General features: G+C 44.9%; 1 protein-coding gene across 1 annotated transcript in view; it reads left to right on the top strand.

Annotated features, from left to right (window-relative positions):
* Positions 1-23,116, top strand: part of fam161a (FAM161 centrosomal protein A) — a 40,827-nt gene that overhangs the window by 7,225 nt on the left and 10,486 nt on the right. The window contains exons 2-5 of the mRNA XM_060898307.1: positions 13,361-13,623; positions 13,882-15,096; positions 15,480-15,647; positions 20,441-20,540. Coding sequence (XP_060754290.1) covers positions 13,361-13,623; positions 13,882-15,096; positions 15,480-15,647; positions 20,441-20,540 — 1,746 coding nt within the window. The remainder of the gene's footprint in view (positions 1-13,360; positions 13,624-13,881; positions 15,097-15,479; positions 15,648-20,440; positions 20,541-23,116) is intronic.

The raw sequence follows: 23,116 nt of genomic DNA, 5'->3' as shown, positions 1-23,116 counted from the left end.
CGTTCACATCTTTACAACAAAGCGCTGCAAGTTGAAGTGTAAACAAACAACAGTTGACTTGATTCTCACTTGTGTTGGCTCGTATCTCAGGTAAATCATTCACAAAGATCATCAGAAACCCCTTTAAAGACCTGGATCTTTGTTAAACAAGACGGAGAAGTGATCACGGTGCATTGGAACTGTACGGCTGGGGAAGAATTTTGTCACGACCTTCATGCATATGGACTTTGTGAGGAGTAAACAAAGAAACGGCTGGGGACTTTAGCACTTCGTGACCTAAAAAAAGTAGCGTAAAATTACAACACAGAGCAAGAAAAGTACTTGGAAAACATTAAGGACATACTCGTAGCTGAGAGGGAAATACAAACCTTTCACCAAGTGATCACTGCAAACTCGAGCATGCTTCGACTCGACTCTCTTCAATTTCAGTGAGAGGTTCAAAAGCCAACTTTCTCGACGTCTTTTTGTGAAATCCTGTGTTCGTTCAACAATAATTCTGCTGTTTGGGCTGCAGTGGGAATGCCAGGTAAGGGAATCAGCTTGAGGGCTTTGGAGAAGCCATCGATGGTTACCATAATTGTAGTGTTATCTTGTGAGGGAGGAAGGTCAGTGATGAAGTCTATGGCTATATGGGACCAGGGTCTCTGAGGCACAGGTAGGGGACAGAGTTTACTAGCGGGTGTTCTGGGTACTTTGGCTTGTGTGCAGACCAAACATGATGCGATGAACTGGTTGATCTCAGTGAGCATGTTTTCCCATCAATATTTGCTCCGAAGCATCTGATGAGTGCAATGGCTGCCCGGGTGTCCTGTGGCAGGTGATGTGTGTGCCCAGATCTCAGTGAGCATGTTTTCCCATCAATATTTGCTCCGAAGCATCTGATGAGTGCAATGGCTGCCCGGGTGTCCTGTGGCAGGTGATGTGTGTGCCCACGTGATGAGTCTGCTTTTGAGTTGTTTGGGCACATATAGTAGACCAGATGGAAGATTATTGGGAAGTTGTTAGGGTTGAGAGTTTCTGATTTCTCTGTCTAGGTCCCAAGTGATGGACTGGATGAAGCGTTGAGAAGGGAGGATGGGATGGGCAGTGGAGTCCTGATGAGAAGGCGCAAAAATTCATGAGAGTGCATCAGCTGTAGTATTCTTGGAGCCAGGGTGGAAAGAGATGGTGAAACTGAATCTTGTGAAGAAGAGAGCCCATCTGGCTTGACGAGGGTTTAACTGCTTGGCCTTCCAGAGATATTCTAGGTTCTTATGGTCCGTTAGGCTTTTGAATGGGTGATTGGCACCTTCCAACCAGTGGCGCCATTCTTTGAGGGCTAGCTTGATTGCGAGTAGCTCCTGATTCTCCACGTCATAATTTCTTTATGCTGATGAGAGTTTCCTTGAAAAAAAGGCCACTGGATGAAGTTTCTGTTTCTCCATGAAACATTGGGAGAGAACTGCCCCTGCCCCTGTGTCGGAGGCATCAACTTCCAGGGTGAAAGGCTTGGAAGGATCTGGATGCTGTAGGATGGGGGCAGAGGTGAAGGCTTTTTTGAGACGACAGAAGGCTTCTTCTGCTGCGGGGTTCCACTGAAGACGCATGGGTCCCTTCTTGAGAAGTGCTGTCAAGGGGGCAGCGATTGAGCTGAACCCTCTAATAAACCGTCGATAGAAGTTTGCGAAACCTAGAAAACGCTGAAGGTCTTTGATGGAAGTGGGAATGGGCCAAGATGTAACTGCAGAGACCTTTGATGAGTCCATACAAACTCCCTTGGAACTGATAACATATCCAAGGAAGGAGATATGCATTTGATGGAACTCGCATTTTTCTGTTTTCGTATAGAGGTGATTCTGGAGCAGGCGTTGAAGAACTGTTCCTACATGCTGTTGATGACTTTCTTCATCTGGGGAGTATATCATGATGTTGTCGATATATGCAATAACATATTTGCCCAGCATGTCCCGTAGCACGTCGTTGATGAGGCGCTGGAACACGCTAGCCACCTAAGAAAGGCCATATGGCATTACCCAGTATTCGAAGTGACCGGTAGTAGTGCTGAACACAGTTTTCCATTCATCTCCCTTTTTGATCCTGAGGAGATTGTATGCACTGCGTAAATCAAGCTTGGAGAACATTTTTGCTGATCTAAGTTGTTCCAAGGCTGCAGGAACAAGAGGAAGTGAATAAGGATATTTCACTGATACCTGATTCAATTCCCTGTAGTCAATACATGGGCGAAGACCCCTGCCTCGTTTTTCTACAAAGAAGAAACCAGCTGAGGCTGGAGACCTTGAAGGGCGGATGTAACCCTGCTTGAGAGCCTCCTTAATATACTCTTCCACAGCTGGTTGTTCTTTCTGAGACAGAGGGTATATACGCCCCCGAGGTGGTGACACACCTGGCAGGAAGTCAGTCGCGCAGTCATATGGTCTGTGAGGCAGCAAACCACAGGCTTTTCCCTGCCTGAAAACCTCCTTGAGATCCAGATAACATTTGAGAACGTTGTCCAGAGTGTCCGCTGAGGGCTCTCCACAGAGGTGGATGCGAGAGAGACTTGAGGATGAGCAATGTAGCCCTGAAAACATGCAGGTGACCACTGTAGAATGTCCTTGTTTTGCCACAAGATTAGGAGTCGTGAAGCTGGAGCCAAAGGTAGCCAAGGATGAGATCGTGACTTACGGTGGTGGTGATGTAGAGTGAGATAAGCTCTGAGTGTATGGCACCCACTTGGATGCAGAGAGGAGCTGTGTGAAGGGTGACAAAGCCATCTCCTATTGGACCTCCATCGATGGTCCGAATGCTGAGCGCACTGTGAAGCAGGGTTGTTGGCAAGTTGGACTTCTGAACGATTGAGTTGCTGATGTAGTTCCCCTCTGCCTCTGAATCAATGAAAGCAGAGAGGATATGGGTAGAAGTAGCCAGATTTAAAAGGACTGGAACCTTGAACGATTTGGAATTGAACCTTCTTATCGGACTTACGTTGCACAGAGGACCCTCTGTAGGAGATGAGTGAGAAGGACAAATGGGACAACAATTGAGCTTATGTTCAGGGCTACCGCAGTAGAAACACAGACCCTCCTTCCTCCTCCTGGCACGTTCAGAGCGAGTTAGGCGGGTGTGTGAGACGTCCATGGAAGAACTGTCCTCCGAAACCAAATCTGGTTTACCACTCTCCTGTAGGGAGGGTCGATGAGCCAAGAGATTACCAAGACGAATCGCGAGGTCAATGAGAGAATCAAGTGTGAGTTGTTCATCACGGCATGCGAGTTCACTCAGAATCTCAGGGTGCAAACCTTGGCGAAATACAGTTTTCGGTGCAGGATCATTCCATCCACTAGTGGCCGCCAGTGTTCCAGTGTTCCGCCAGAATTCCAGAGCATACCCGGCCATGCTTCTGGAGCCCTGTGATATGGTGAATAAACTTTCACCTACTTCAATCCCCTCGAGTTCATGGTCAAAAACTCTTTTGAACAGAGTGAGAAATTGCTCATAAGACTTAGTCGGCTCACCACCTTTACTCCAAACCGCACTGGTCCATCGCAGCGCTTTTCCCGTAAGGAAGGAAAGGAATTTGGCAATCTTATGCTTGTCAGACATGCTAGGCATAGCAGTGAAGTACGTGGAACATTGGAGAAGGAAGCCTTTACAAGCGAGTGGATCTCCAGCAACTTTCTCCGGAGCCGGAAGTTGTCACGCTGGGCTCAGAGATGACTCAGAACGCGTTAGGAGGGCCTGCGACATCACAGTTGCTAGTTGGGCCATTCTGGTGTTGAAGTCGGCTAGCTGATGCTCTCCTAATAAGCGTCCTTGGGCGTGGAGAGCAGTTTGCTTCGCCTCTTCTGCTACATCCATAGAGGCGAAGTATCCTGTCACGGTGCAGGCACTTATGGTTGTATACGCAGAAGAGTGATGAACAGTAACAGAGCCAAAACGAGAGACAAGAATCACAGTCGTAGAACTAGCGAGGGTCAGGCAATTTGCAAACAGCGTTAAGGGGGAAAGACAAAAGTGGTGTTTACATTAGACCGTATCAGCGAATCATCAGATTAACGTTTTTAAAACGATTCGCGTGCACACAGCAACGCCAATACACGATTCGCGTGCACACAGCAACGCCAATACACGGATACACTAATCACATGACTAATTAGACGGCACGTCACATGATCCCAGTGCATATCGGGCATGCGCAAGTCACTCACCACTTGCAAGTGGAAGGATGGCAAGCGAACACCTTCTCCAGCAGATAAACACACCTGGCTGTGATGTTCATGTTCTCACTGAGTTTAAGCGCCTGAAGGAGGTAAATAAGTTGAAATGTGTAAATAAACCTAAGTGCAGCTCAGCGCTTCCTCCTGCGCTCCAAATCACTCCGCCCTGAACAGCGAGTGCCCTCTGGAGGGTGCGCACTCCGGCCCTGCGCAGCTCACAGAGCGCGCGAGTGAAGCGCACGAGCAGTGATTCTGGACTGAGCCGCTGTGTGTGTGATCCCAACGCCAGCGAATCAGGAAGGTGGATGTCACAGTGACGTTGTCCAATGACTACGTCAGCTAGAGCTCAGCACAGCGTATCCTCGTTCCTCAATGTTTACACAGCACCGGATCAGATACGTAATGGATTGAATACGTGGGCCCTGGCGGATTCAAGTTGTTCCGCCTGTGGAGTCGTTTCCCGGCGTTTTAATGTGAACGGACAGTGCATCCGCGACGAAAACGAGACGGATACGGTCTAATGTAAACACCACCAAAGAGCGAAAATGGAAAACAGAGAAGCAAGAGTCAGTCAGAAAACAACAAGGCTTGGTATGAACTGATATAGACAGAACAATACTTCGCAATGGAGTGGTGTGGGAGAGAGGTTTATATAGGCAGGGGGACAAATTGGAATGATGAGTGACAGCTGAGTTCAATAATCACGAGACAGAGAGTGCTGTGAGTTCTGGGGAGTGTAGTCCACGGTGTCCATGACTGTAGTCTGGACAGTTTCAGCAGGTTTACTGACACCTCTATGTCTCAACAACCCCAAGGACATGTAGCTACACAGCTATTTGCGCTCTATCATTTATACAGTGATGCTTATTATTGTTAAAACAATATCTGAAGTGTTATTATTTGTAAAATAACAAAATATCTTGCCCTAGACTTTCAAACAATATTGTAAGATTTTATTTAAATTTTATCGAATAGTGGATGGTACAATAATTACAAATGCTCACAGAATCAGCACATTCCAGTTGTAGCTGTAGTCATACCATAACTATAATCATTCTTGTAATAATAATTTCAATAAACGGTTAATATTCAGTTCCCTCTTCATTTAGTCTCGATTCAAAAGGCACAACTGAGTCACACAGGTTGATAAGTGTGTGTGACAGTAACAATTTTATCCGGAATAGTTTTTCCTGCCTTCGTCGATTTTATTTCTATTTCACATGCATGCAGTTCAGTGTGTGTGTGTGTGTGTGTGTGTGTAGAACACTCTCAAACTGTAGGTTCAATACTACACTCTGGCTCCATGGGGACACTTTGCACAGGACTGGGTTCCTCTAATAACAGAAACAAAGTTCCAGCGCTCTCTGCTCTTAAGCTTTTGTGTTCTTTCAGGATATATCGCACACGTTGCTCCTGGTTGTTGTTTTTTTTACAGAGTTATGTCCGAGTCGTTTGAAACCAATCTGTGTTTTCCGTGTCGAATAAGGAAGCTGCTTCACTTATAAGAAAATCAAACACTTTCATGAAGACGCTAACTCGAATGTGAGTCGAAAAAAATCCCCGAAATTCTTAAGCAAACTCTTCCATACTCACTTCCGACTTTCTATTTTTTAAAAATACATTTTAAATACAATCGCAAATTTCTGTGGAGTTTTCAGGCTTAGCACCTCTCGTCGTGTTCTCTTTAATCACTCACTTCTTCGTTGTTCTTGAAGCATTTGCTTCTCTTTGTTAACATTTTTCTTGATAGCGGGGAGACGGTAATGCCTTTCATCTATTTCTTGATTTGAGCAACCAAAAACAGCACAAAAATGAACCATACTGAAGACAGATTAAGCCTTGCTTACAAGAAAAAGACGGTGTCTCTTTGACCCCCAGGTGTAATTATCACGTGCAGAGGATGTGCAGTCACGTGACCTGCACGTGTGTACTCCGCCCACTCCGGCATATTGGACGGCATCAGGATAGTTTACCTTGCGCGAGCGTAATGGATCCAGGGAGTAATCCCCAAGAAAATTCGGAAAATACCCCATCTACATCGCGCGATTACTTGTCTAAGTTTGTTCAGCATCTTGAAGGTGACGTGAGGCAGCGTTACGTGGAAAAGTGCTCCAGGTTGGGGATTGCAGATCCGTACAACTTGCCGCAATCCTTGTTCAGGGAAATTCGGAGCTGCGGTGCCGGCGATTTGCCCGATCTGGCCTACCACGACATTTACAATTTTCTCGTTAATCATGAATCGTGTTACACTGGCAAAGCCCTCAAAGCTTACAAGAGCCTGGAAGCTTATAAATATTTTGTTGCGGGATGGGTATCCCAACTATACCTCTGGAAGGTTCCGAAGAAGAATGTCTACTTGATAACCTCACGGGTAAGTGGCATTAAGACGTTTATCATAAAGAGACTATGCAGGACGTTTTATCGTAAGAATGTTCGAAATTTAAACTCAGTTCCAGATAATGACAGGGTTGTAAATACGTATGTTTTGTCTGAAAAACAGTAAATCAGAAAGCTGCGCGCGTTTGCGCAGCTTCCACGAAAACGTGCGCAGCTTTCTGATTTACTGTTTTCTTCTCATACTTCCTATTTTTCATGGACTGTAAGGCATTTGCTTATTTAGTAATTTTAATACAGAATTTACTCTGATTAAATTATTCAGACACTCCAACGCCCCCCCCTAAAAAAAAAAAATCGGGTCTGCGCAATTCAGCCGTGAAAAAGGCGGCATCCGCCGTTTGCATCCCTGTTTAAACTCATAGGTTAACCGACTTTAACCGGCTAATGAGGCTCGGTGGTCGGTCAAGACTTTTTTTTAGTTTTCGCCATCCCTACTATGGATTGGCCTTTCAAAGGCATATATGAGCCAAAAAGATAAAACGTCGTCATAGACTAGGCCAGGGTAGTAGGGCTAGGCATAGCCATTTTAAACGTTAGAGACTGTCTAGTTTCTAAGTATGCAGCTATCATTCAATCCGAAAATCAACTTAACAGATGTACTAGGAGTATTTATGTAGTGGAAGTTCATTATGTCTAACTATTAAAGCTATTTTAAGTTCGTTTCTTAAGACAAGGATACCTTGTTGACAGTTTCGGCGAGAATCTTCCGCCTTCTTCAAAACAGTCACCAGATGTCGAGTGGTGACGTGCCTTATCAGCTGATGTTACGCTACGGAGGCGTGAACGTCCCGCCCAATTTGACAGGTAGTTCACGCCTGCTGCTGTCAGGTCGCTCCCCCAGGACGGCGCTCCAGGTGTGCGACAGCGCGTACGCTCCCTCATCCCGGTTCATCGTCCTCTGCGCCCGCTTGCGTATCTCCACTGCCTCTAAAATCCAACGTTGGTATCTATTTTCTTCAGCGCGAATGACTCTGGCCTCTTCCCAATTCATTATATGATTATGTCATTTGCAGTGGTCTGAAATGGCTGATTTTAAGTTTTCTTGGTTTGCTTTTTCTTTTTCGGATCTTGTGAGTCTTTTTGTTGTTTCTTTTTCACATCCTTGTCTTAAGAAACAAACTTAAAATAGCGTTACTAGGAGTATTGAATTAGAAGATTACACCAAATGCTGAACAAGATATAACCATTCTCGAAAGATCTACTCCCACACGCTTGATAATTAGAACGGGTTCGTCTAAGTTCTATGCGCGGCCTTGCCGTCCAAAATGGCGGATAACGAATATCACTTGACCTCGTGATGTCACGTGCACGCTCTCTATACACTGGCTTGTGCAACCCCAATGGTTGGGTATTTTACCTAATCTGCATGTCTTTGAACTGTGGGGTTAACTGGAGCACCTGGAGGAAACCCATGCAGACAACATGCAAACTCTACACAGAAAGGCCCCCGTCAGCCATGAGGTTCAAACCCGGAACTGTCTTATACCCTGTCCACACTAGGGATTTTGTACCGATACAAAACTACTTTCGTACCGCAACACCTGTCCACACTAGCAACTATAGACCCTTTTCAGTCACGTGACCTTCGTAAACGCGACCGCCATTTTGGACATGTAGTGGACTTTGGCTCGAATCAGTTTGAATGCGAGGAAGGCGACAAACGAAAAACATAAAAGAAAAAGGAGCGAGATGCAGAAAACACCTTCACTATCCAGCGACGTAGGGCATTTACAGGGCGAGCAGAGGGAGAGGTATTTGCAAAAATTGAGGTTAGCTGGCTTAGAGAACGACGTTTACCTGCTTCCACCAGGATTGTTCACTGACATACGGAAGTACACGAAGCCCTCGTCTTTACCTGACTTCGGCCCACATGATCTGTATACCTATGTCATTAAAAACCCATCGCCATACACATACACACCAACGTCCGAGGTTCTGGAGCGCGCTCCGGCTTGCTCCAGGAGTGCTCCGGCCGAGGTTCCGGAGCGCGCACCGGCTTGCTCCAGGAGTGCTCCGGCCGAGGTTCCGGCTTGCTCTGGAGCAAGCCGGAGCGCGCTGCTTAATTTGAGGGGGAGCAAGCCGGAGCGCGCTGCTTAATTTGAGGGGAACCTCGGCCGGAGCACGCTCCGGAACCTCGGCCGGAGCACTCCGGGAGCAAGCCGGAGCGCGCTGCTTAATTTGAGGGGGAACAAGCCGGAGCGCGCTGCTTAATTTGAGGGGGAGCAAGCTGGAGCGCGCTCCGGAACCTCGGACGTTGGCTCCGGCAGCTGTTTACACTGGATCCGGTGTAAATAGCTGCCGGATCATAATTACAGTAAACTAGTAAATACAGTAAAGGAAAAACTTGAGACTGAAAGGTTTTAACAGTCATCCAAATGACTGAACGTAAACATTGCTACAGTAACATACCAGCTACTTGTTGACATTAGCTAGTCAACAATAGCTACTACAGAAGAACAAAGAGGTTACAATGGGTTATTTTAGCCTATTTGGTTACACACTCGCCGCCACAGAATGTTAACAGCCATGTAATGCCTTTTCTGGCTAATTTTATTCGTCTTACCTCCAACAAAGTGGTCACTACACAAGCGTTGGTATGCCGAGGGCTGCCAATCTTTCCTGTTAATGGGCGCTATCCATCTTCTCCGTCGGTCAGCATTTGTCGGGATCCGATAAAATGATAAATCTTGCCTTGTTTGTTGATGGTTACTACATCCAGGTGCACAACAATATAGTGTCATGATGGAAGTCTTGCTGAAAGTAAAAACTTTCTTTGCTGCCGTTCCTCAATGTTGGCTGTGGTAAACTACTGGTAGTTCATGTCCAAAATGGCGGCCACGTTTATCGTGACGTCACGTGAAAAGGGTCTATACCGGTACTGTAATGGTATAACTGTATCGGTACGAAACCCACAAATGTATGGGTTTCGTACCAGTACAGTATCGGTACTGTAGCGCTTCGCTGTAGTGTGGACAGATGAAGCGGCTCTGTATCGATACAAATATAATGCACATGCGCAAAATCACACACCTCAATCGATGTCTTCACTGAATAAAATAGTGAAGAACGGAGATTCGTTTGTTTCTTTCTCAACTGCCTCGCGCGTTTTATACGATTCGACTGAATAAATGACCACCAGAAATACAGACTGTACACTGACAACAAAAAGCACACACACGTTGTTTCATCCGTACGGAAGCTGCGAGAGGCCCTTCATATAATCCTTTTTTTTAATTCACCTTGTTATCCCGAGATAACGACATAATTAATTCAGGATCTCGAGAAAACAACACAACTAATTCGAGATCTCGAGAAAACAAAACCGTTATTTCGAGATCTTGAGAAAACAAAACAATTATTTCATGATCTCGAGTAAACCGCTGAGAAATGGTTCATTCAGGTGCGCCAAGAGACTTGTGATGTGCTGACTTTGGGGCTATTTCTCATTCTGTATAGACGCAACTTTGGTCATTGGAATGTCTGGAATAATCGATCACCTAATAAGGCAATATTTTGATCAGGGGTTGACACAGGGAGAGATTGCATCAAGTCTTTTAATAAGGGATCATTTCAAAATTAGTCCGCGGCACCTCCGCAGAAGACTGGCCCGGCTTCGTCTCTACCGACGGAGATACAGTGATCCAGCTGAGATCATGAAATAATTGTTTTGTTTTCTCGAGATCTCGAAATAACGGATGCCATATATTCTCGGAAGGAAGTTACTCGGTAACCACGGAAACATTTCGCGCACGCGCATTTCAGCTACCGTGAAAGAAAACCGCAAACATTTCTCGCTAGTGTGGACAGATGCACTAAACTACCGGTATACTTTGTATCGATACAGTTATACCACTTTCGTACCGGTATAAGTGTGAACACAGCATTACTGTGAGGCAACAATGCAACCCTGTAAATTTCTTTTTATTCAAATCCTTAAAGGCAACAATATTCAACAATATTTCTGTATCATGAATTTCTTTTAATAGGGTGGATGAGGGTTCTGCTTGCTTCCCACAGCCAGCACTAACATCCCGAGAACATTGAGCAGCCCTTGGTTCAAGCTGATCAGGGTTTGGATTAGTCTGGCTAACGCGACTTCAAAGCTCTCCGAGCATTTGGTCTGGCCAAGCTATTAAGCCAAACCGTTTCCCAGAGCCCGTGGTTGACCCGCCTCCCTGAAATGCCTCAGTTTGCTACTGGTCGAAGCCAGAAAAGGCTGTGACGAAGCTTAAACCAATCACATCACTCTTTCCTCTGACGTATGCGACGCGACGGGGCTAACTGGTAGATTAAACTCTTACCGAAGCCAGTCGGGAGCAAGGCGAAAACGTCCTTCCTTTCAATAAATACCTCCAGGGCTGCTCTTTGCTCCGTTTTCAATGAGAACTTCCCGTTGAATGCTTTCAATACAGCATCTACTGTACCGCTGTGTTAAAGGCTTGCCGCCGCTCCATGTTCGTGATGTGAATGAAGCGCTTCCGGCATAGATTCTGTAAACAATCTATGGCTTCCAGTCGCAGTTCTACTACGTCACTGCCTTGAACACGCTTCTACCCAGGGCCGTTGGAGATGCTCAAAGTTGATTGGTTCCCGATTTTTCGGGAGGTTGGAAATGCTGTAGATAGCCTGCCTGGCCAGACTAAGCTCGGAACAGGCCCTCGTGTTGCGTCACGCTTAGGATGGGCGGGCCCAGGCTAGGTTTGGATCAGCTCTGTTTCCCACAGTCCTGCTGAGTGTTCCAGGTCCTGTAGCACCCGAAGTCGCCATTCCTCAAACTCCTGCTGAACTCGTTACCATCTGTCTTCATGATCCTCAGCCATCAGCACCATCTCTTTCATAGTGTCCATGTCTTCATAGCTTCCCAGCTTCCTTTTTATCTGATTAAAGGGGCAGTTTGTAATATTTAACACTCTCTGCTGAGTGCGAGGTGAATTGCAATAACAATAAGACAAGCTTTTCCTTTAAACTCCAACTGATCCTTAACAACAGAGATAACAGTTCATTTTATGATAATATATAACTGGTTATGTGTTTAACAACAAACTGATTATAAGCGCTATATCCAACAGACGTGTGTTATGTGCTAATCTATTTATATTTCCATATAAACAATGAACCATCACATCGAAATGTCTTTGGTTTGTGAATTCTTGGTTAAAAAAAAACAAAACATGAATGGTCAAAATGGTTCTGGATGGGGCCGGAGCTAATTCAGGGACCGAAATTAATTGAAGCAAAGCCTGAATCAAATAAATGAACCAGATCCTCATATAGGCAATACTGCCATTCAGACTTTCTAAGGAATCTAAAAGGTACAGTGCTGTGAAAAAGTATTTGCCCCCTGCTGATTTCTTCCATTTTTGCTTATTTGTCACATTTAAATGTTTTAGGTTATCCATCCATCCATTATCTGTAGCCGCTTATCCTGTTCTACAGGGTCGCAGGCAAGCTGGAGCCTATCCCAGCTGACTATGGGCGAGAGGCAGGGTACACCCTGGACAAGTCGCCAGGTCATCGGAGCTGAACTAACTTTTTTGTTTAATCTTCTTTCATGGCCATATTGGTCTATGTTCACTTTGGTTAGCAGTTTCCCACGTTACCCACAATGCCATTCGACTACCTCCTGATACTGGCATCAGTATCTGAAAAGAGGAATGCAGCAGGGGTTTAGTCCTTTCTTTAGTCTGTCTCACTTCCTCATCTGTACACTCTCATCAGCTTCCAAATCAACTTCCACGCTAATGCTAGCATCAAAACCATCACATTCGTCATCTCGTAGATCACAAACTAGCTAAGCTGACTCTCTGGTGTATATTAGCACCACGATTTCTTCTTTGGGTTGCTCATAATCTTTCTCAACAACAATAACAGGGCGGCACAGTGGTGTAGTAATTAGCACTGTCACCTCACAGCAAGAAGGTTCTGGGTTCGAGCCCAGTGGCTGACGGGGTCTTTCTGTTCGGAGTTTGCATGTTCTCCCCGTGTCCGCGTGGGTTTCCTCCGGGTGCTCCGGTTTTCCTCACAGTCCAAAGACATGCAGGTTAGGTTAACTGGTGACTCTAAATTGACCGTAGGTGTGAATGTGAGTGTGAATGGTTGTTTGTCTCTATGTGTCAGCCCTATGATGATCTTGTGACTTGTCCAGGGTGTACCCTGCCTCTCGCCCATAGTCAGCTGGGATAGGCTCCAGCTTGCTCGCACGTTTGGGGGGGTGTCTCTGTTTTGATGTTATCGCACTCTGTATGACATGCTATGAGTAACCAACTTTGAGCAACTACTCCATTAGCACCACCCTCAAGCTTTCATCTCCAGCTTCGAGCAGCTACTCTCTTATCCCTGCCCTCAAGCTCCTGCCCAGTATAGGGTTTTGAGCATCCAAGGGCTTCTGCCCAATATGAGGCTTTGCCAAGCAGGAACACAAGGCTTTACCCAACAGAAGACATCTCCCTAACATGGGGTTTTGTCTAGCATGGAAGTTCTGCCCAACATGAAGTTTTTGACCAACACAGAGCTTTGTCCACCATGGGACACCTGTCCAATTGGTGTTGAATCTCTTTCGCAGATCAGGATGTCTCACGAAAATGCTGCATAGCTGAATTCTCAGAATTTTTTAGATTTTTTTTTTTGTTTAAATGAAATTATGCTGTTTCAATAACATTCTCAAATTCGTATTTCTCTAGCCTTCTTCGATCACTTTGATTAAATGTGTCAAATGACATAAGTCTAATGCCATCTAAACCTCTGATCCCTTCCTCTCTTTCTTTCAGATGGAATTGGACTCTGAATTAGATCCAGACACTGATGATGCACACGCTAGAGTCAGTTGCCCTCTGCCAATTACAGATCGCTGTAAAAAGGGTGATCACATTGACCTGCGTGAGCTGTACTTTTCTAATGAGGAGTACTACCGCAAACTGGAGCAGCTGAAGAGAGCCCACCTCCGCACCATGGCTGATCTCGACCTCCTGTACCTTAAGAAACTTGAGCTGAAAGGCACTGCACCTCTGAGCAACTCTGCCAGAGTCTGTCAGTGAGTTCCTGTGTTTTTTTTCTTTTCTCACATTAGTGATTTGTTGACAGGATTGAAAACTTTGTCCTGGTGAATGAAAGGGTAAAAATAGAAATTAGGAGGAAATGGAATTTCAAGTTCAGCTTCACAACTTCATTAATTGCAAAGGATCTTTGGGGAAAGACCTCTAAAATATCTCTTGAACCTTCATATTGGGATATCTTTCTTTTTCAATGGTGCTGAAGTAAATTTGTTTTATTGTCGGGTGTTTGGTTGTAGGCTACAGTGTCATCAGACAAACAATACAACTGGAAGAAAACTGAAGAAGGCTCACTCAGCCCATGAGCTCAGAAGCAGCACCGACATTGATGAGGTGCGCAATGACCGAGGTGACCATGTCAATCAAAATATTACAAAAGATCTGCTCAGCTCACCCAAAGAACACATCAAAAACATGTGGCGAGGCTTCTGTGTTAACAAAATGTCTCCAAGTAAGCAGCAACCTTCCTCAGCATTGCCCCAGAAGCAAGCCATGGTGGAACCAAGCGCCATAGCCGGAGTTCAAAAGTCAAAAAAAGGAAAGGGGTCAAAACAGGTAGGCTGGTGTCCACAGGTGACAGTGCCCAAGCCCTTCCAGATGATGCTCCGAGAGGTGGAATACAAACGCAAGGGGATCAGGTCTCGCACCGAACTTGAGCATGAGAATGAGAAGCTGCGCCGGGAAATAGAGGAGCTGACAGAGTGCCAGCGCAAGTTCCGAGCCACTGCGGTGCCTGCTCATGTGCACTTGCCACTATATGAGGAACTGCAGAAGCGAGATGAAGAACGTCATCAACAGTTTCGAGCTGCAGAACAGCAGCGCCTCCTTGCTGCCCAGAGGCCCTTTCGCTTTCTGGAGAGAGAGCATATCAAGAAACAGCAGAAGGAGCTCCAGATGCTCTCCTCTAAGGAGCAAAAGGAGCACAGGAGGCGCCCATTTCGTGCCAAACCTATTCCCCGTGCGGTTAAGGATGCAGCATTCGGCGAGCGCCAAAAAGAAGAGCAACTCTACCGGGAAATCAGGAAAGAGATGCGGGCAACAGAGATGCTCTTGAGTGCCACTGAGCCACCCAGCATGCTGGCCAAACGTCTCAGTGAACGCCATGCACAGAGAGAAGGGGAGTCTGCCGACAGCAGCAACCACAGGAACAGAATCAGATCCCAGATGCCCGACTTCGATGCCAGCTGTAGGCACTTCCAGAAGCAGCTTGCAAGCAAGCGGGAATTTCGACCTGTGACAGCTTGTGAACCTTTCAAGCTGTGCATGGCTAACATCAGCTCACGCAAAGAGCGCCTCAAAGCCAATACTGAGGCAGAGAGGAGGAGCCAGTGCCTGTTTGATTCACTGTCACCTCAAACACCTTCATCCTCTGTGTGTTCATCTCTCTCTGGGAGCCATGAATACATACCTTCCAAAATTACTAACGCAGCCAAGAAGCGTCAAGAGGCTGTTAGGTAACTGCACCCAGCCTAGTGATTGGTAAACCACGTACCAACTTATGATCTTCTAACCCTCAATTAGCTTGACTAGTCTTAAAATTTCAATGTTTGCCAAGGTTTCTCTGTGCTTCCCTTACGTATCTTCCCCTTAGATCTTCGGTCCCATAGCTTTATCCAGTGTTTTAGAATAAGACTTGCTGATCAAGGATTAGATCTCAACCGACCATGTGAGCACAATCCCTTCACGGACTCTCCCACAAGCTCCAGACCTAACCAGCACCCCAACAAGAGTGTATCCCTGCTTCTTTGCCTCAACCCTCATCCCTTTTAGGAATCCTTCCTCCCAAGTCATCCCTCTAGAGCCAGTCTTAAAAGCAGATCTTCTCCTCTTGGAATAGGAAAGTTCTTGAACAGAGGAAGAAGGCTGAGCAAGAAGTGGAGAAATGGAAGGAGCAGAAGAGGCAGAAGGAGAGGAAATTGCAAAAGCTGATAACCAAGCGTGCTCAGGCCAATGACCCACACATGGCCCTGGCACAGATTTGTGAATCCAAAGTCAAGGAGTTCAGGTATTCTGTGCTTGTAAATTATGTATTTTGTAAGTGTTGTTGTATTGTGGTAGGGATTGCGCTGAAGTTGCACTGGATATTGAATTATTTCTGTGACACAGTCATTTTTAAAATGGAAAAATGAACCCTTGTTAATTTTTGACATTCCATCACAACTGAGAACAGTATTTACAGTGGTGCTTGAAAGTTAGTGAACCCTTTAGAATTTTCTATATTTCTGCATAAATATGATCTAAAACATCATCAGATTTTCACACAAGTCCTAAAAGTAGATAAAGAGAAACCCAGTTAAACAAATGAGACAAAAATATTATACTTGGTCATTTATTTATTGAGGAAAATGATCTAATATTACATATCTGTGAGTGGCAAAAGTATGTGAACCTCTAGGATTAGCAGGTAATTTGAAGGTGAAATTCGAGTCAGGTGTTTTCAATCAATGGGATGACAATCAGGTGTGAGTGGGCACCCTGTTTTATTTAAAAAACAGGGATCTATCACAGTTAGATCTTCACAACACATGTTTGTGGAAGTGTATCATGGCACGAACAAAGGAGATTTCTGAGGACCTCAGAAAAAGCGTTGTTGCTCATCAGGCTGGAAAAGGTTAGAAAACCATCTCTAAAGAGTTTGGACTCCACCAATCCACAGTCAGACAGATTGTGTACGAATGGAGGAAATTCAAGACCATTGTTACCCTCCCCAGGAGTGGTTGACCAACAAAGATCACTCCAAGAGCAAGGTGTGTAATAGTCGGCGAGGTCACAAAGGACCCCAGGGTAACTTCTAAGCAACTGAAGGCCTCTCTCACATTGGCTAATGGTCATGTTCATGAGTCCACCATCAGGAGAACACTGAACAGCAATGGTGTGCCTGGCAGGGTTGCAAGGAGAACTCCACTGCTCTCCAAAAAGAACATTGCTGCTCGTCTGCAGTTTGCTAAAGATCATGTAGACAAGCCAGAAGGCTATTGGAAAAATGTTTTGTGGACGGATGAGACCAAAATAGAACTTTTTGGTTTAAATGAGAAGCGTTATGTTTGGAGAAAGGAAAACACTGCATTCCAGCATAAGACCCTTATCCCATCTGTGAAACATGGTGGTGGTAGTGTCATGGTTTGGGCCTGTTTTGCTGCATCTGGGCCAGGACGGCTTGCCATCATTGATGGAACAATGAATTCTGAATTATACCAGAGAATTCTAAAGGAAAATGTCAGGACATCTGTCCATGAACTGAATCTCAAGAGAAGGTGGGTCATGCAGCAAGACAACGACCCTAAGCACACAAGTTGTTCTACCAAAGAATGGTTAAAGAAGAATAAAGTTAATGTTTTGGAATGGCCACATCAAAGTCCTGACCTTAATCCAATGGAAATGTTGTGGAAGGACCTGAAGCGAGCAGTTCATGTGAGGAAACCCACCAACATCCCAGAGTTGAAGCTGTTCTGTACAGAGGAATGGGCTAAAATTCCTCCAAGCCGGTGTGCAGGACTGATCAACAGTTACCTGAAACATTTAGTTGCAGTTATTGCTGCACAAGGGGGTCACACCAGATACTGAAAGCAAAGGTTCACATACTTTTGCCACTCACAGATATGTAATATTGGATCATTTTCCTCAATAAATAAATGACCAAGTATAATATTTTTTGTCTCATTTGTTTAATTGGGTTCTTTTTATCTACTTTTAGGACTTGTGTGAAAATTTGATGATGTTTTAGGTCCTATTTATGCAGAAATATAGAAAATTCTAAAGGGTTCACAAACTTTCAAGCACCACTGTATCAGTGTTGTAGTCGAGTCACTAAACCTTGAGTCCAAGGCCAGTCTCGAGTCCCCAGTATTCAAGTCCAAGTCAAGTCCAAGTCATTAAAGAAAATTTCAAGTTGAGTCCGAGTCCACGACTGATCCAAGTCGAGTCCGAGAACAAGACTCCAACTGCACCATTTGACGGTGGCTCTTGCAGCCTTTATGTGAAAGCGTCTCTGCTACTGTGTTGGACTAACGTTACTGCTTGACTGCCCCACTTTAGTTAAGAGGCTACAGATAAAAAGCTTGTTCATCGCTCAGCAAGCCCCGCCCACTATCAACAGGGCAAATAACATGAGAGAGGGTTAACACTAGCTACTTCATCACTCAGCAAGCAAGCCACGCCCACTATCAACAGAGCAATGAACGTAGCGTGTCACTTCCAAGGTGGAGTCTTGCCAAATGATGATTGAGGTTCGAGGTTGTTCCTGTCGTCTTCTCGATAGTTCTTCTACATATGGAACACAGCAGTGCATTTTTGTCCCACTGCACGAGAAGTCTGTATAAGCAAAGCAGACAATCCTAGGGGCGTTCTCTCCAGGCATTTTAGCGCCATTAACATTAGTTTGTTCCTGAACATGACGTATAAACAGGTGAATGTGCATTCTCTTGCACAAAATTAATATAAAAGTTAATATAGATATAAATATCTTATGCCAAATTATTATGGCATGTTACAAGAAATAAAGAAAAAATCCGAGTCCTCGTCTCCAATTTACAAGTCCGAATACAGTTAATGTACAACCCCGATTCCAAAAAAGTTGGGACAAAGTACAAATTGTAAATAAAAATGGAATGCAGTAATTTACAAATCTCAAAAACTGATATTGTATTCACAATAGAACATAGACAACATATCAAATGTCGAAAGTGAGACATTTTGAAATTTCATGCCAAATATTGGCTCATTTGAAATTTCATGACAGCAACACATCTCAAAAAAGTTGGGACAGGGGCAATAAGAGGCTGGAAAAGTTAAAGGGACAAAAAAGGAACAGCTGGAGGACCAAATTGCAACTCATTAGGTCAATTGGCAATAGGTCATTAACATGACTGGGTATAAAAAGAGCATCTTGGAGTGGCAGCGGCTCTCAGAAGTAAAGATGGGAAGAGGATCACCAATCCCCCTAATTCTGCGCCGACAAATAGTGGAGCAATATCAGAAAGGAGTTCGACAGTGTAAAATTGCAAATAGTTTGAACATATCATCATCTACAGTGCATAATATCATCAAAAGATTCAGAGAATCTGGAAGAATCTCTGTGTGTAAGGGTCAAGGCCGGAAAACCATACTGGGTGCCCGTGATCTTCGGGCCCTTAGACGGCACTGCATCACATACAGGCATGCTTCTGTATTGGAAATCACAAAATGGGCTCAGGAATATTTCCAGAGAACATTATCTGTGAACACAATTCATCGTGCCATCCGCCGTTGCCAGCTAAAACTCTATAGTTCAAAGAAGAAGCCGCGTCTAAACATGATCCAGAAGCGCAGACGTCTTCTCTGGGCCAAGGCTCATTTAAAATGGACTGTGGCAAAGTGGAAAACTGTTCTGTGGTCAGACGAATTAAAATTTGAAGTTCTTTATGGAAATCAGGGACGCCATGTCATTCGGACTAAAGAGGAGAAGGACGACCCAAGTTGTTATCAGCGCTCAATTTAGAAGCCTGCATCTCTGATGGTATGGGGTTGCATTAGTGCGTGTGGCTTGGGCAGCTTACACATCTGGAAAGACACCATCAATGCTGAAAGGTATATCCAGGTTCTAGAGCAACATATGCTCCCATCCAGACGACGTCTCTTTCAGGGAAGACCTTGCATTTTCTAACATGACAATGCCAAACCACATACTGCATCAATTACAGCATCATGACTGCGTAGAAGAAGGGTCCGGGTACTGAACTGGCCAGCCTGCAGTCCAGATCTTTCACCCATAGAAAACATTTGGCGCATCATAAAACGGAAGATACGACAAAAAAGACCTAAGACAGTTGAGCAACTAGAATCCTACATTAGACAAGAATGGGTTAACATTCCTATCCCTAAACTTGAGCAACTTGTCTCCTCAGTCCCCAGACGTTTACAGACTGTTGTAAAAAGAAAAGGGGATGTCTCACAGTGGGAAACATGGCCTTGTCCCAACTTTTTTGAGATGTGTTGTTGTCATGAAATTTAAAATCACCTAATTTTTCTCTTTAAATGATACATTTTCTCAGTTTAAACATTTGATATGTCATCTATGTTCTATTCTGAATAAAATATGGAATTTTGAAACTTCCACATCATTGCATTCCGTTTTTAGTTACAATTTGTACTTTGTCCCAACTTTTTTGGAATCGGGGTTATACAAGTCCAAGTCTGAATCATCAGTGCTCAAGTCCACATCAAGTCATGAGTCCTTAAAATTAGGGCACGAGTCGGACTCAAGTCTGAGTCCTGGAATCGGGTACTACAAGCCTGATATTTATACTTAAATTTTACCCAAGAAGATCCTGTACTAGGGGTGGTGTAGTGGTAAGTACTGTCACCTCACAGCATGAAGGTTCAGGTTTGAACCTTGCGGTCGACTGGGCCTTTCTGTGTGGAGTCTTCCATGGGTTTCCTCCCACAGGCTTGGGTTAATTGGCTACCCTAAATTGCCCATAGGTGTGAATGGGAATGGCTGTTCATCTCTGTGTTAGCCCTGAGATAGGTTGGCGACCTTCCCACCTTGATGTACACCACTTTTACCTGAAGCCTGTGTTTCCCCAGCAACCCTGACAGATAAGCAATGTAGATGATGGATGGATGGATCCTGTACTAGAGATGCACAGTGTACAAATAACATGTTTTATTCATTCCACTGCCCTCAGTGTCCTAATTTAAAAAGTGCACAGTACACAGGCATTTTTAAAATTATTGTATGTACACATTTGCATACATTTGTTGTTATTGTTTGTGATGTGTGTGTGCGTGTGTACGGTATGTGTGTAAATGCTAACACAGGAAACAGGACCTGCAGAGGCACAGGGAGTATCAAGAAGAAATGAGAGAAATTCAAGAGAGAGTGAAAAGTAGACCTCTTCTACTAGAACGAGTAACACAGGTGCTCTATTCTACATTATCCACCTACGCTAACTGGCCACTTTAACAGGAACTTGTTCTTGATTCTGAGGCTACATCCACACGACAACGGCAACGAGATGTTATTTAAAAATATATCGCGTCCAAATAGGCAACAATCAGTAAAATATCAGGTCCATATGGCAACGCAACGCTTGCTGAAAACGGTGCAATACACATGCCACACCTCTAGGGGCGCTGTAAGACGGTCCCTTTGGAGACACCAGAACAATAGAAGAAGGACGCATGCGCATAAACTATTATGCGCGAGACTTCACATTAGCCACAAAGTCAGGAAAATCTGTTTGTAAAATTACATTATAATGACCAAATACAATGAAAAGTATTTTTCCAGTCTCACCTGTGAAAGGTAATCCCACGTGATCTCGTTTGGATGGCAAACCTGTTGGTACAGTTAAATGCAGCTAATCTTTATTCTCCGCTTTGACCTCTCCAAAATGGCGGCGAGGATGACGTATGATTCTACACGGAAGGCGGCGTCTTTAATGGTCCGGAATAAATTGAATGATACACGTTGATGGATTAATTTGTTGTTTCTCACCTGTGAAAGGTAATCCCATATGATCTCGTTTGGACGGTAAACCTGTTGGTACAGTTAAACGCAGCACATGAATCTTTATTCTCCGCTTTGACCCATCCAATATGGCGACGAGGATGACGTATGATTCTACGCGGAAGGCGGCGTCTTTAATGGTCCGGAATAAATTGAATGATACACGTTGATGGATTAATTTCTTCTACGCCCTTTTTGAGGAATGTATTGTAGGACTTAAACCCACATCTGAAGAGGTGAGATCGCTCCTTTTTTTTTCCCTATTTTTGCTGGCGGGATTGACTGTGCCCTAAGGGCAGAGTCTCTCTCTCTCTCTCTCTCTCTCTCTCTCTCTCTCACTTTGCACCATTACACAATAAATATTCACAGTGAAAATATTTTGTAAGCGCGTTTCATGAACCAAGTTATAGGATTTGTTGACAACTCGCATCGAGTTCGTTACACTTCTACCTGGCGTGAAGCACTCACAGTCATGTGGTTATGACGTCATCGTAAACAAATCCGTTCTACTCATCCAGACGACTTCACAACGGCAACGTTGCCAGATCTTTCCACTCTGGAACCCGTTCTCAAAAAGATTGCGTTTTGGGCACCCAAAACGCCGGTGCCGTGTGGACGCCAGGCCTAAACGATAAGCAGTTGTATTGGAGTCACCTGAATCCGTTGCCGTGTGGACAGGGCCTGAGATTCCTGTTCTTGGCTGCAGGAGTGGAACCCAATGTGGTCTTCTGCTGTTGCATACTGAGATGCTTTTCTGCTCAGCACAGTTGTAAAGAGTAATTATGAGTTACTATATCCTTCCTGACAGCTCGAACCAATATGGCCATTTTCCAATCTGGACTCTATCAACAAGGCATTTGTTTCCACCCACAGAACTGTCATTCACTCGATGTTTTTTGTTTTTCGCACCATTCTGTGTAAACTCTCGAGGCTGTTGTGTGTGAAAACCCCAGGAGATCAGCAGTTTCTGAAATACTCAAACCAGTCCATCTGGCTCAGACCAATACTTGTGCCACAGCGAAAGAAAGTCACACTTTTGAAATCACAATTTTTCCCGTTCTGACGTTTGAACATTGTGAACATTAACTGAAGCTCTTGATTTGTATTTGCATGATTTTCATGCATTGTGCTGCTGTCAAGGGATCAACTGATTAGATAACTGCATAAAGAAGCTGTAGGTGCTAAAGAAGGCAACTGGGCTTGCTTGAAATTCTTGAAGACATTTCACCTCTCATCCGAAAGGCTTCTTCAGTTCTGTCTGACTAGTGGAGAGTTACAGGTATTTATCCTCTAGTGGACCAAAAGCAAATCTAAAGAGAGTCGTTGAGATCACATGGGTCGTTGACCTTCTTAGTCATCCTGGAGGTGTTAAGGCCAATTTATGCTGACAACGAAGTCCTCGCAGATGGCGTTTGCGTAGCCCCCCCCCTTCGCAGACGCTCTGCGCGCACCTCCCAAAAATTGTGACCACCGCAGAAGTCTCGCAGACAGCGTCGCAGACAAGAGGGCTCTGAATGGTCCACTCTACATCCGCTGTACACGCACTTCCGCTTCCCTACTTTCCTGGTTTGGTTTGTTTTCACGATCGCCATTTTTAAAAACACGAGTGAAGATGGAGCAGCACGAAGAGCGGTTGATCGAGGAAGTGAGGAAGTACGTACATCTATACGACTCCAGTTCTAGTCATTATAAGTAACCGGAGGATAAACACTCGACTAACCACACCCACCAACTACTCCTAGCGGTTTCGCGACTTCGCGCCCCCTTGCGTTGTGGCGATGAATAACATCGCGCACGCCTATTACTCCCCGCTCAACGATAAATTACAACTGTCTGCGAAAAGCTATCTGCGAAAGCCTTGTCGCAAGAGCATGCAGAGGCCCTTAGGGTCACTGGAGGCCGGGTGTGAACAGTGTTAGCAGCCTAGAGAGTTGTTAGGGTGATCTGTGGAACAACCCTATAGGCTGCTAACACCGTTCATTCCC

The sequence above is a fragment of the Neoarius graeffei genome, chromosome 18 (genome assembly GCF_027579695.1).
Source record: "Neoarius graeffei isolate fNeoGra1 chromosome 18, fNeoGra1.pri, whole genome shotgun sequence".
Lineage (NCBI taxonomy): Eukaryota > Metazoa > Chordata > Actinopteri > Siluriformes > Ariidae > Neoarius > Neoarius graeffei.
Note: the sequence above shows the minus strand (reverse complement) of the source record. Positions and strands in the feature narration are given on the sequence as shown.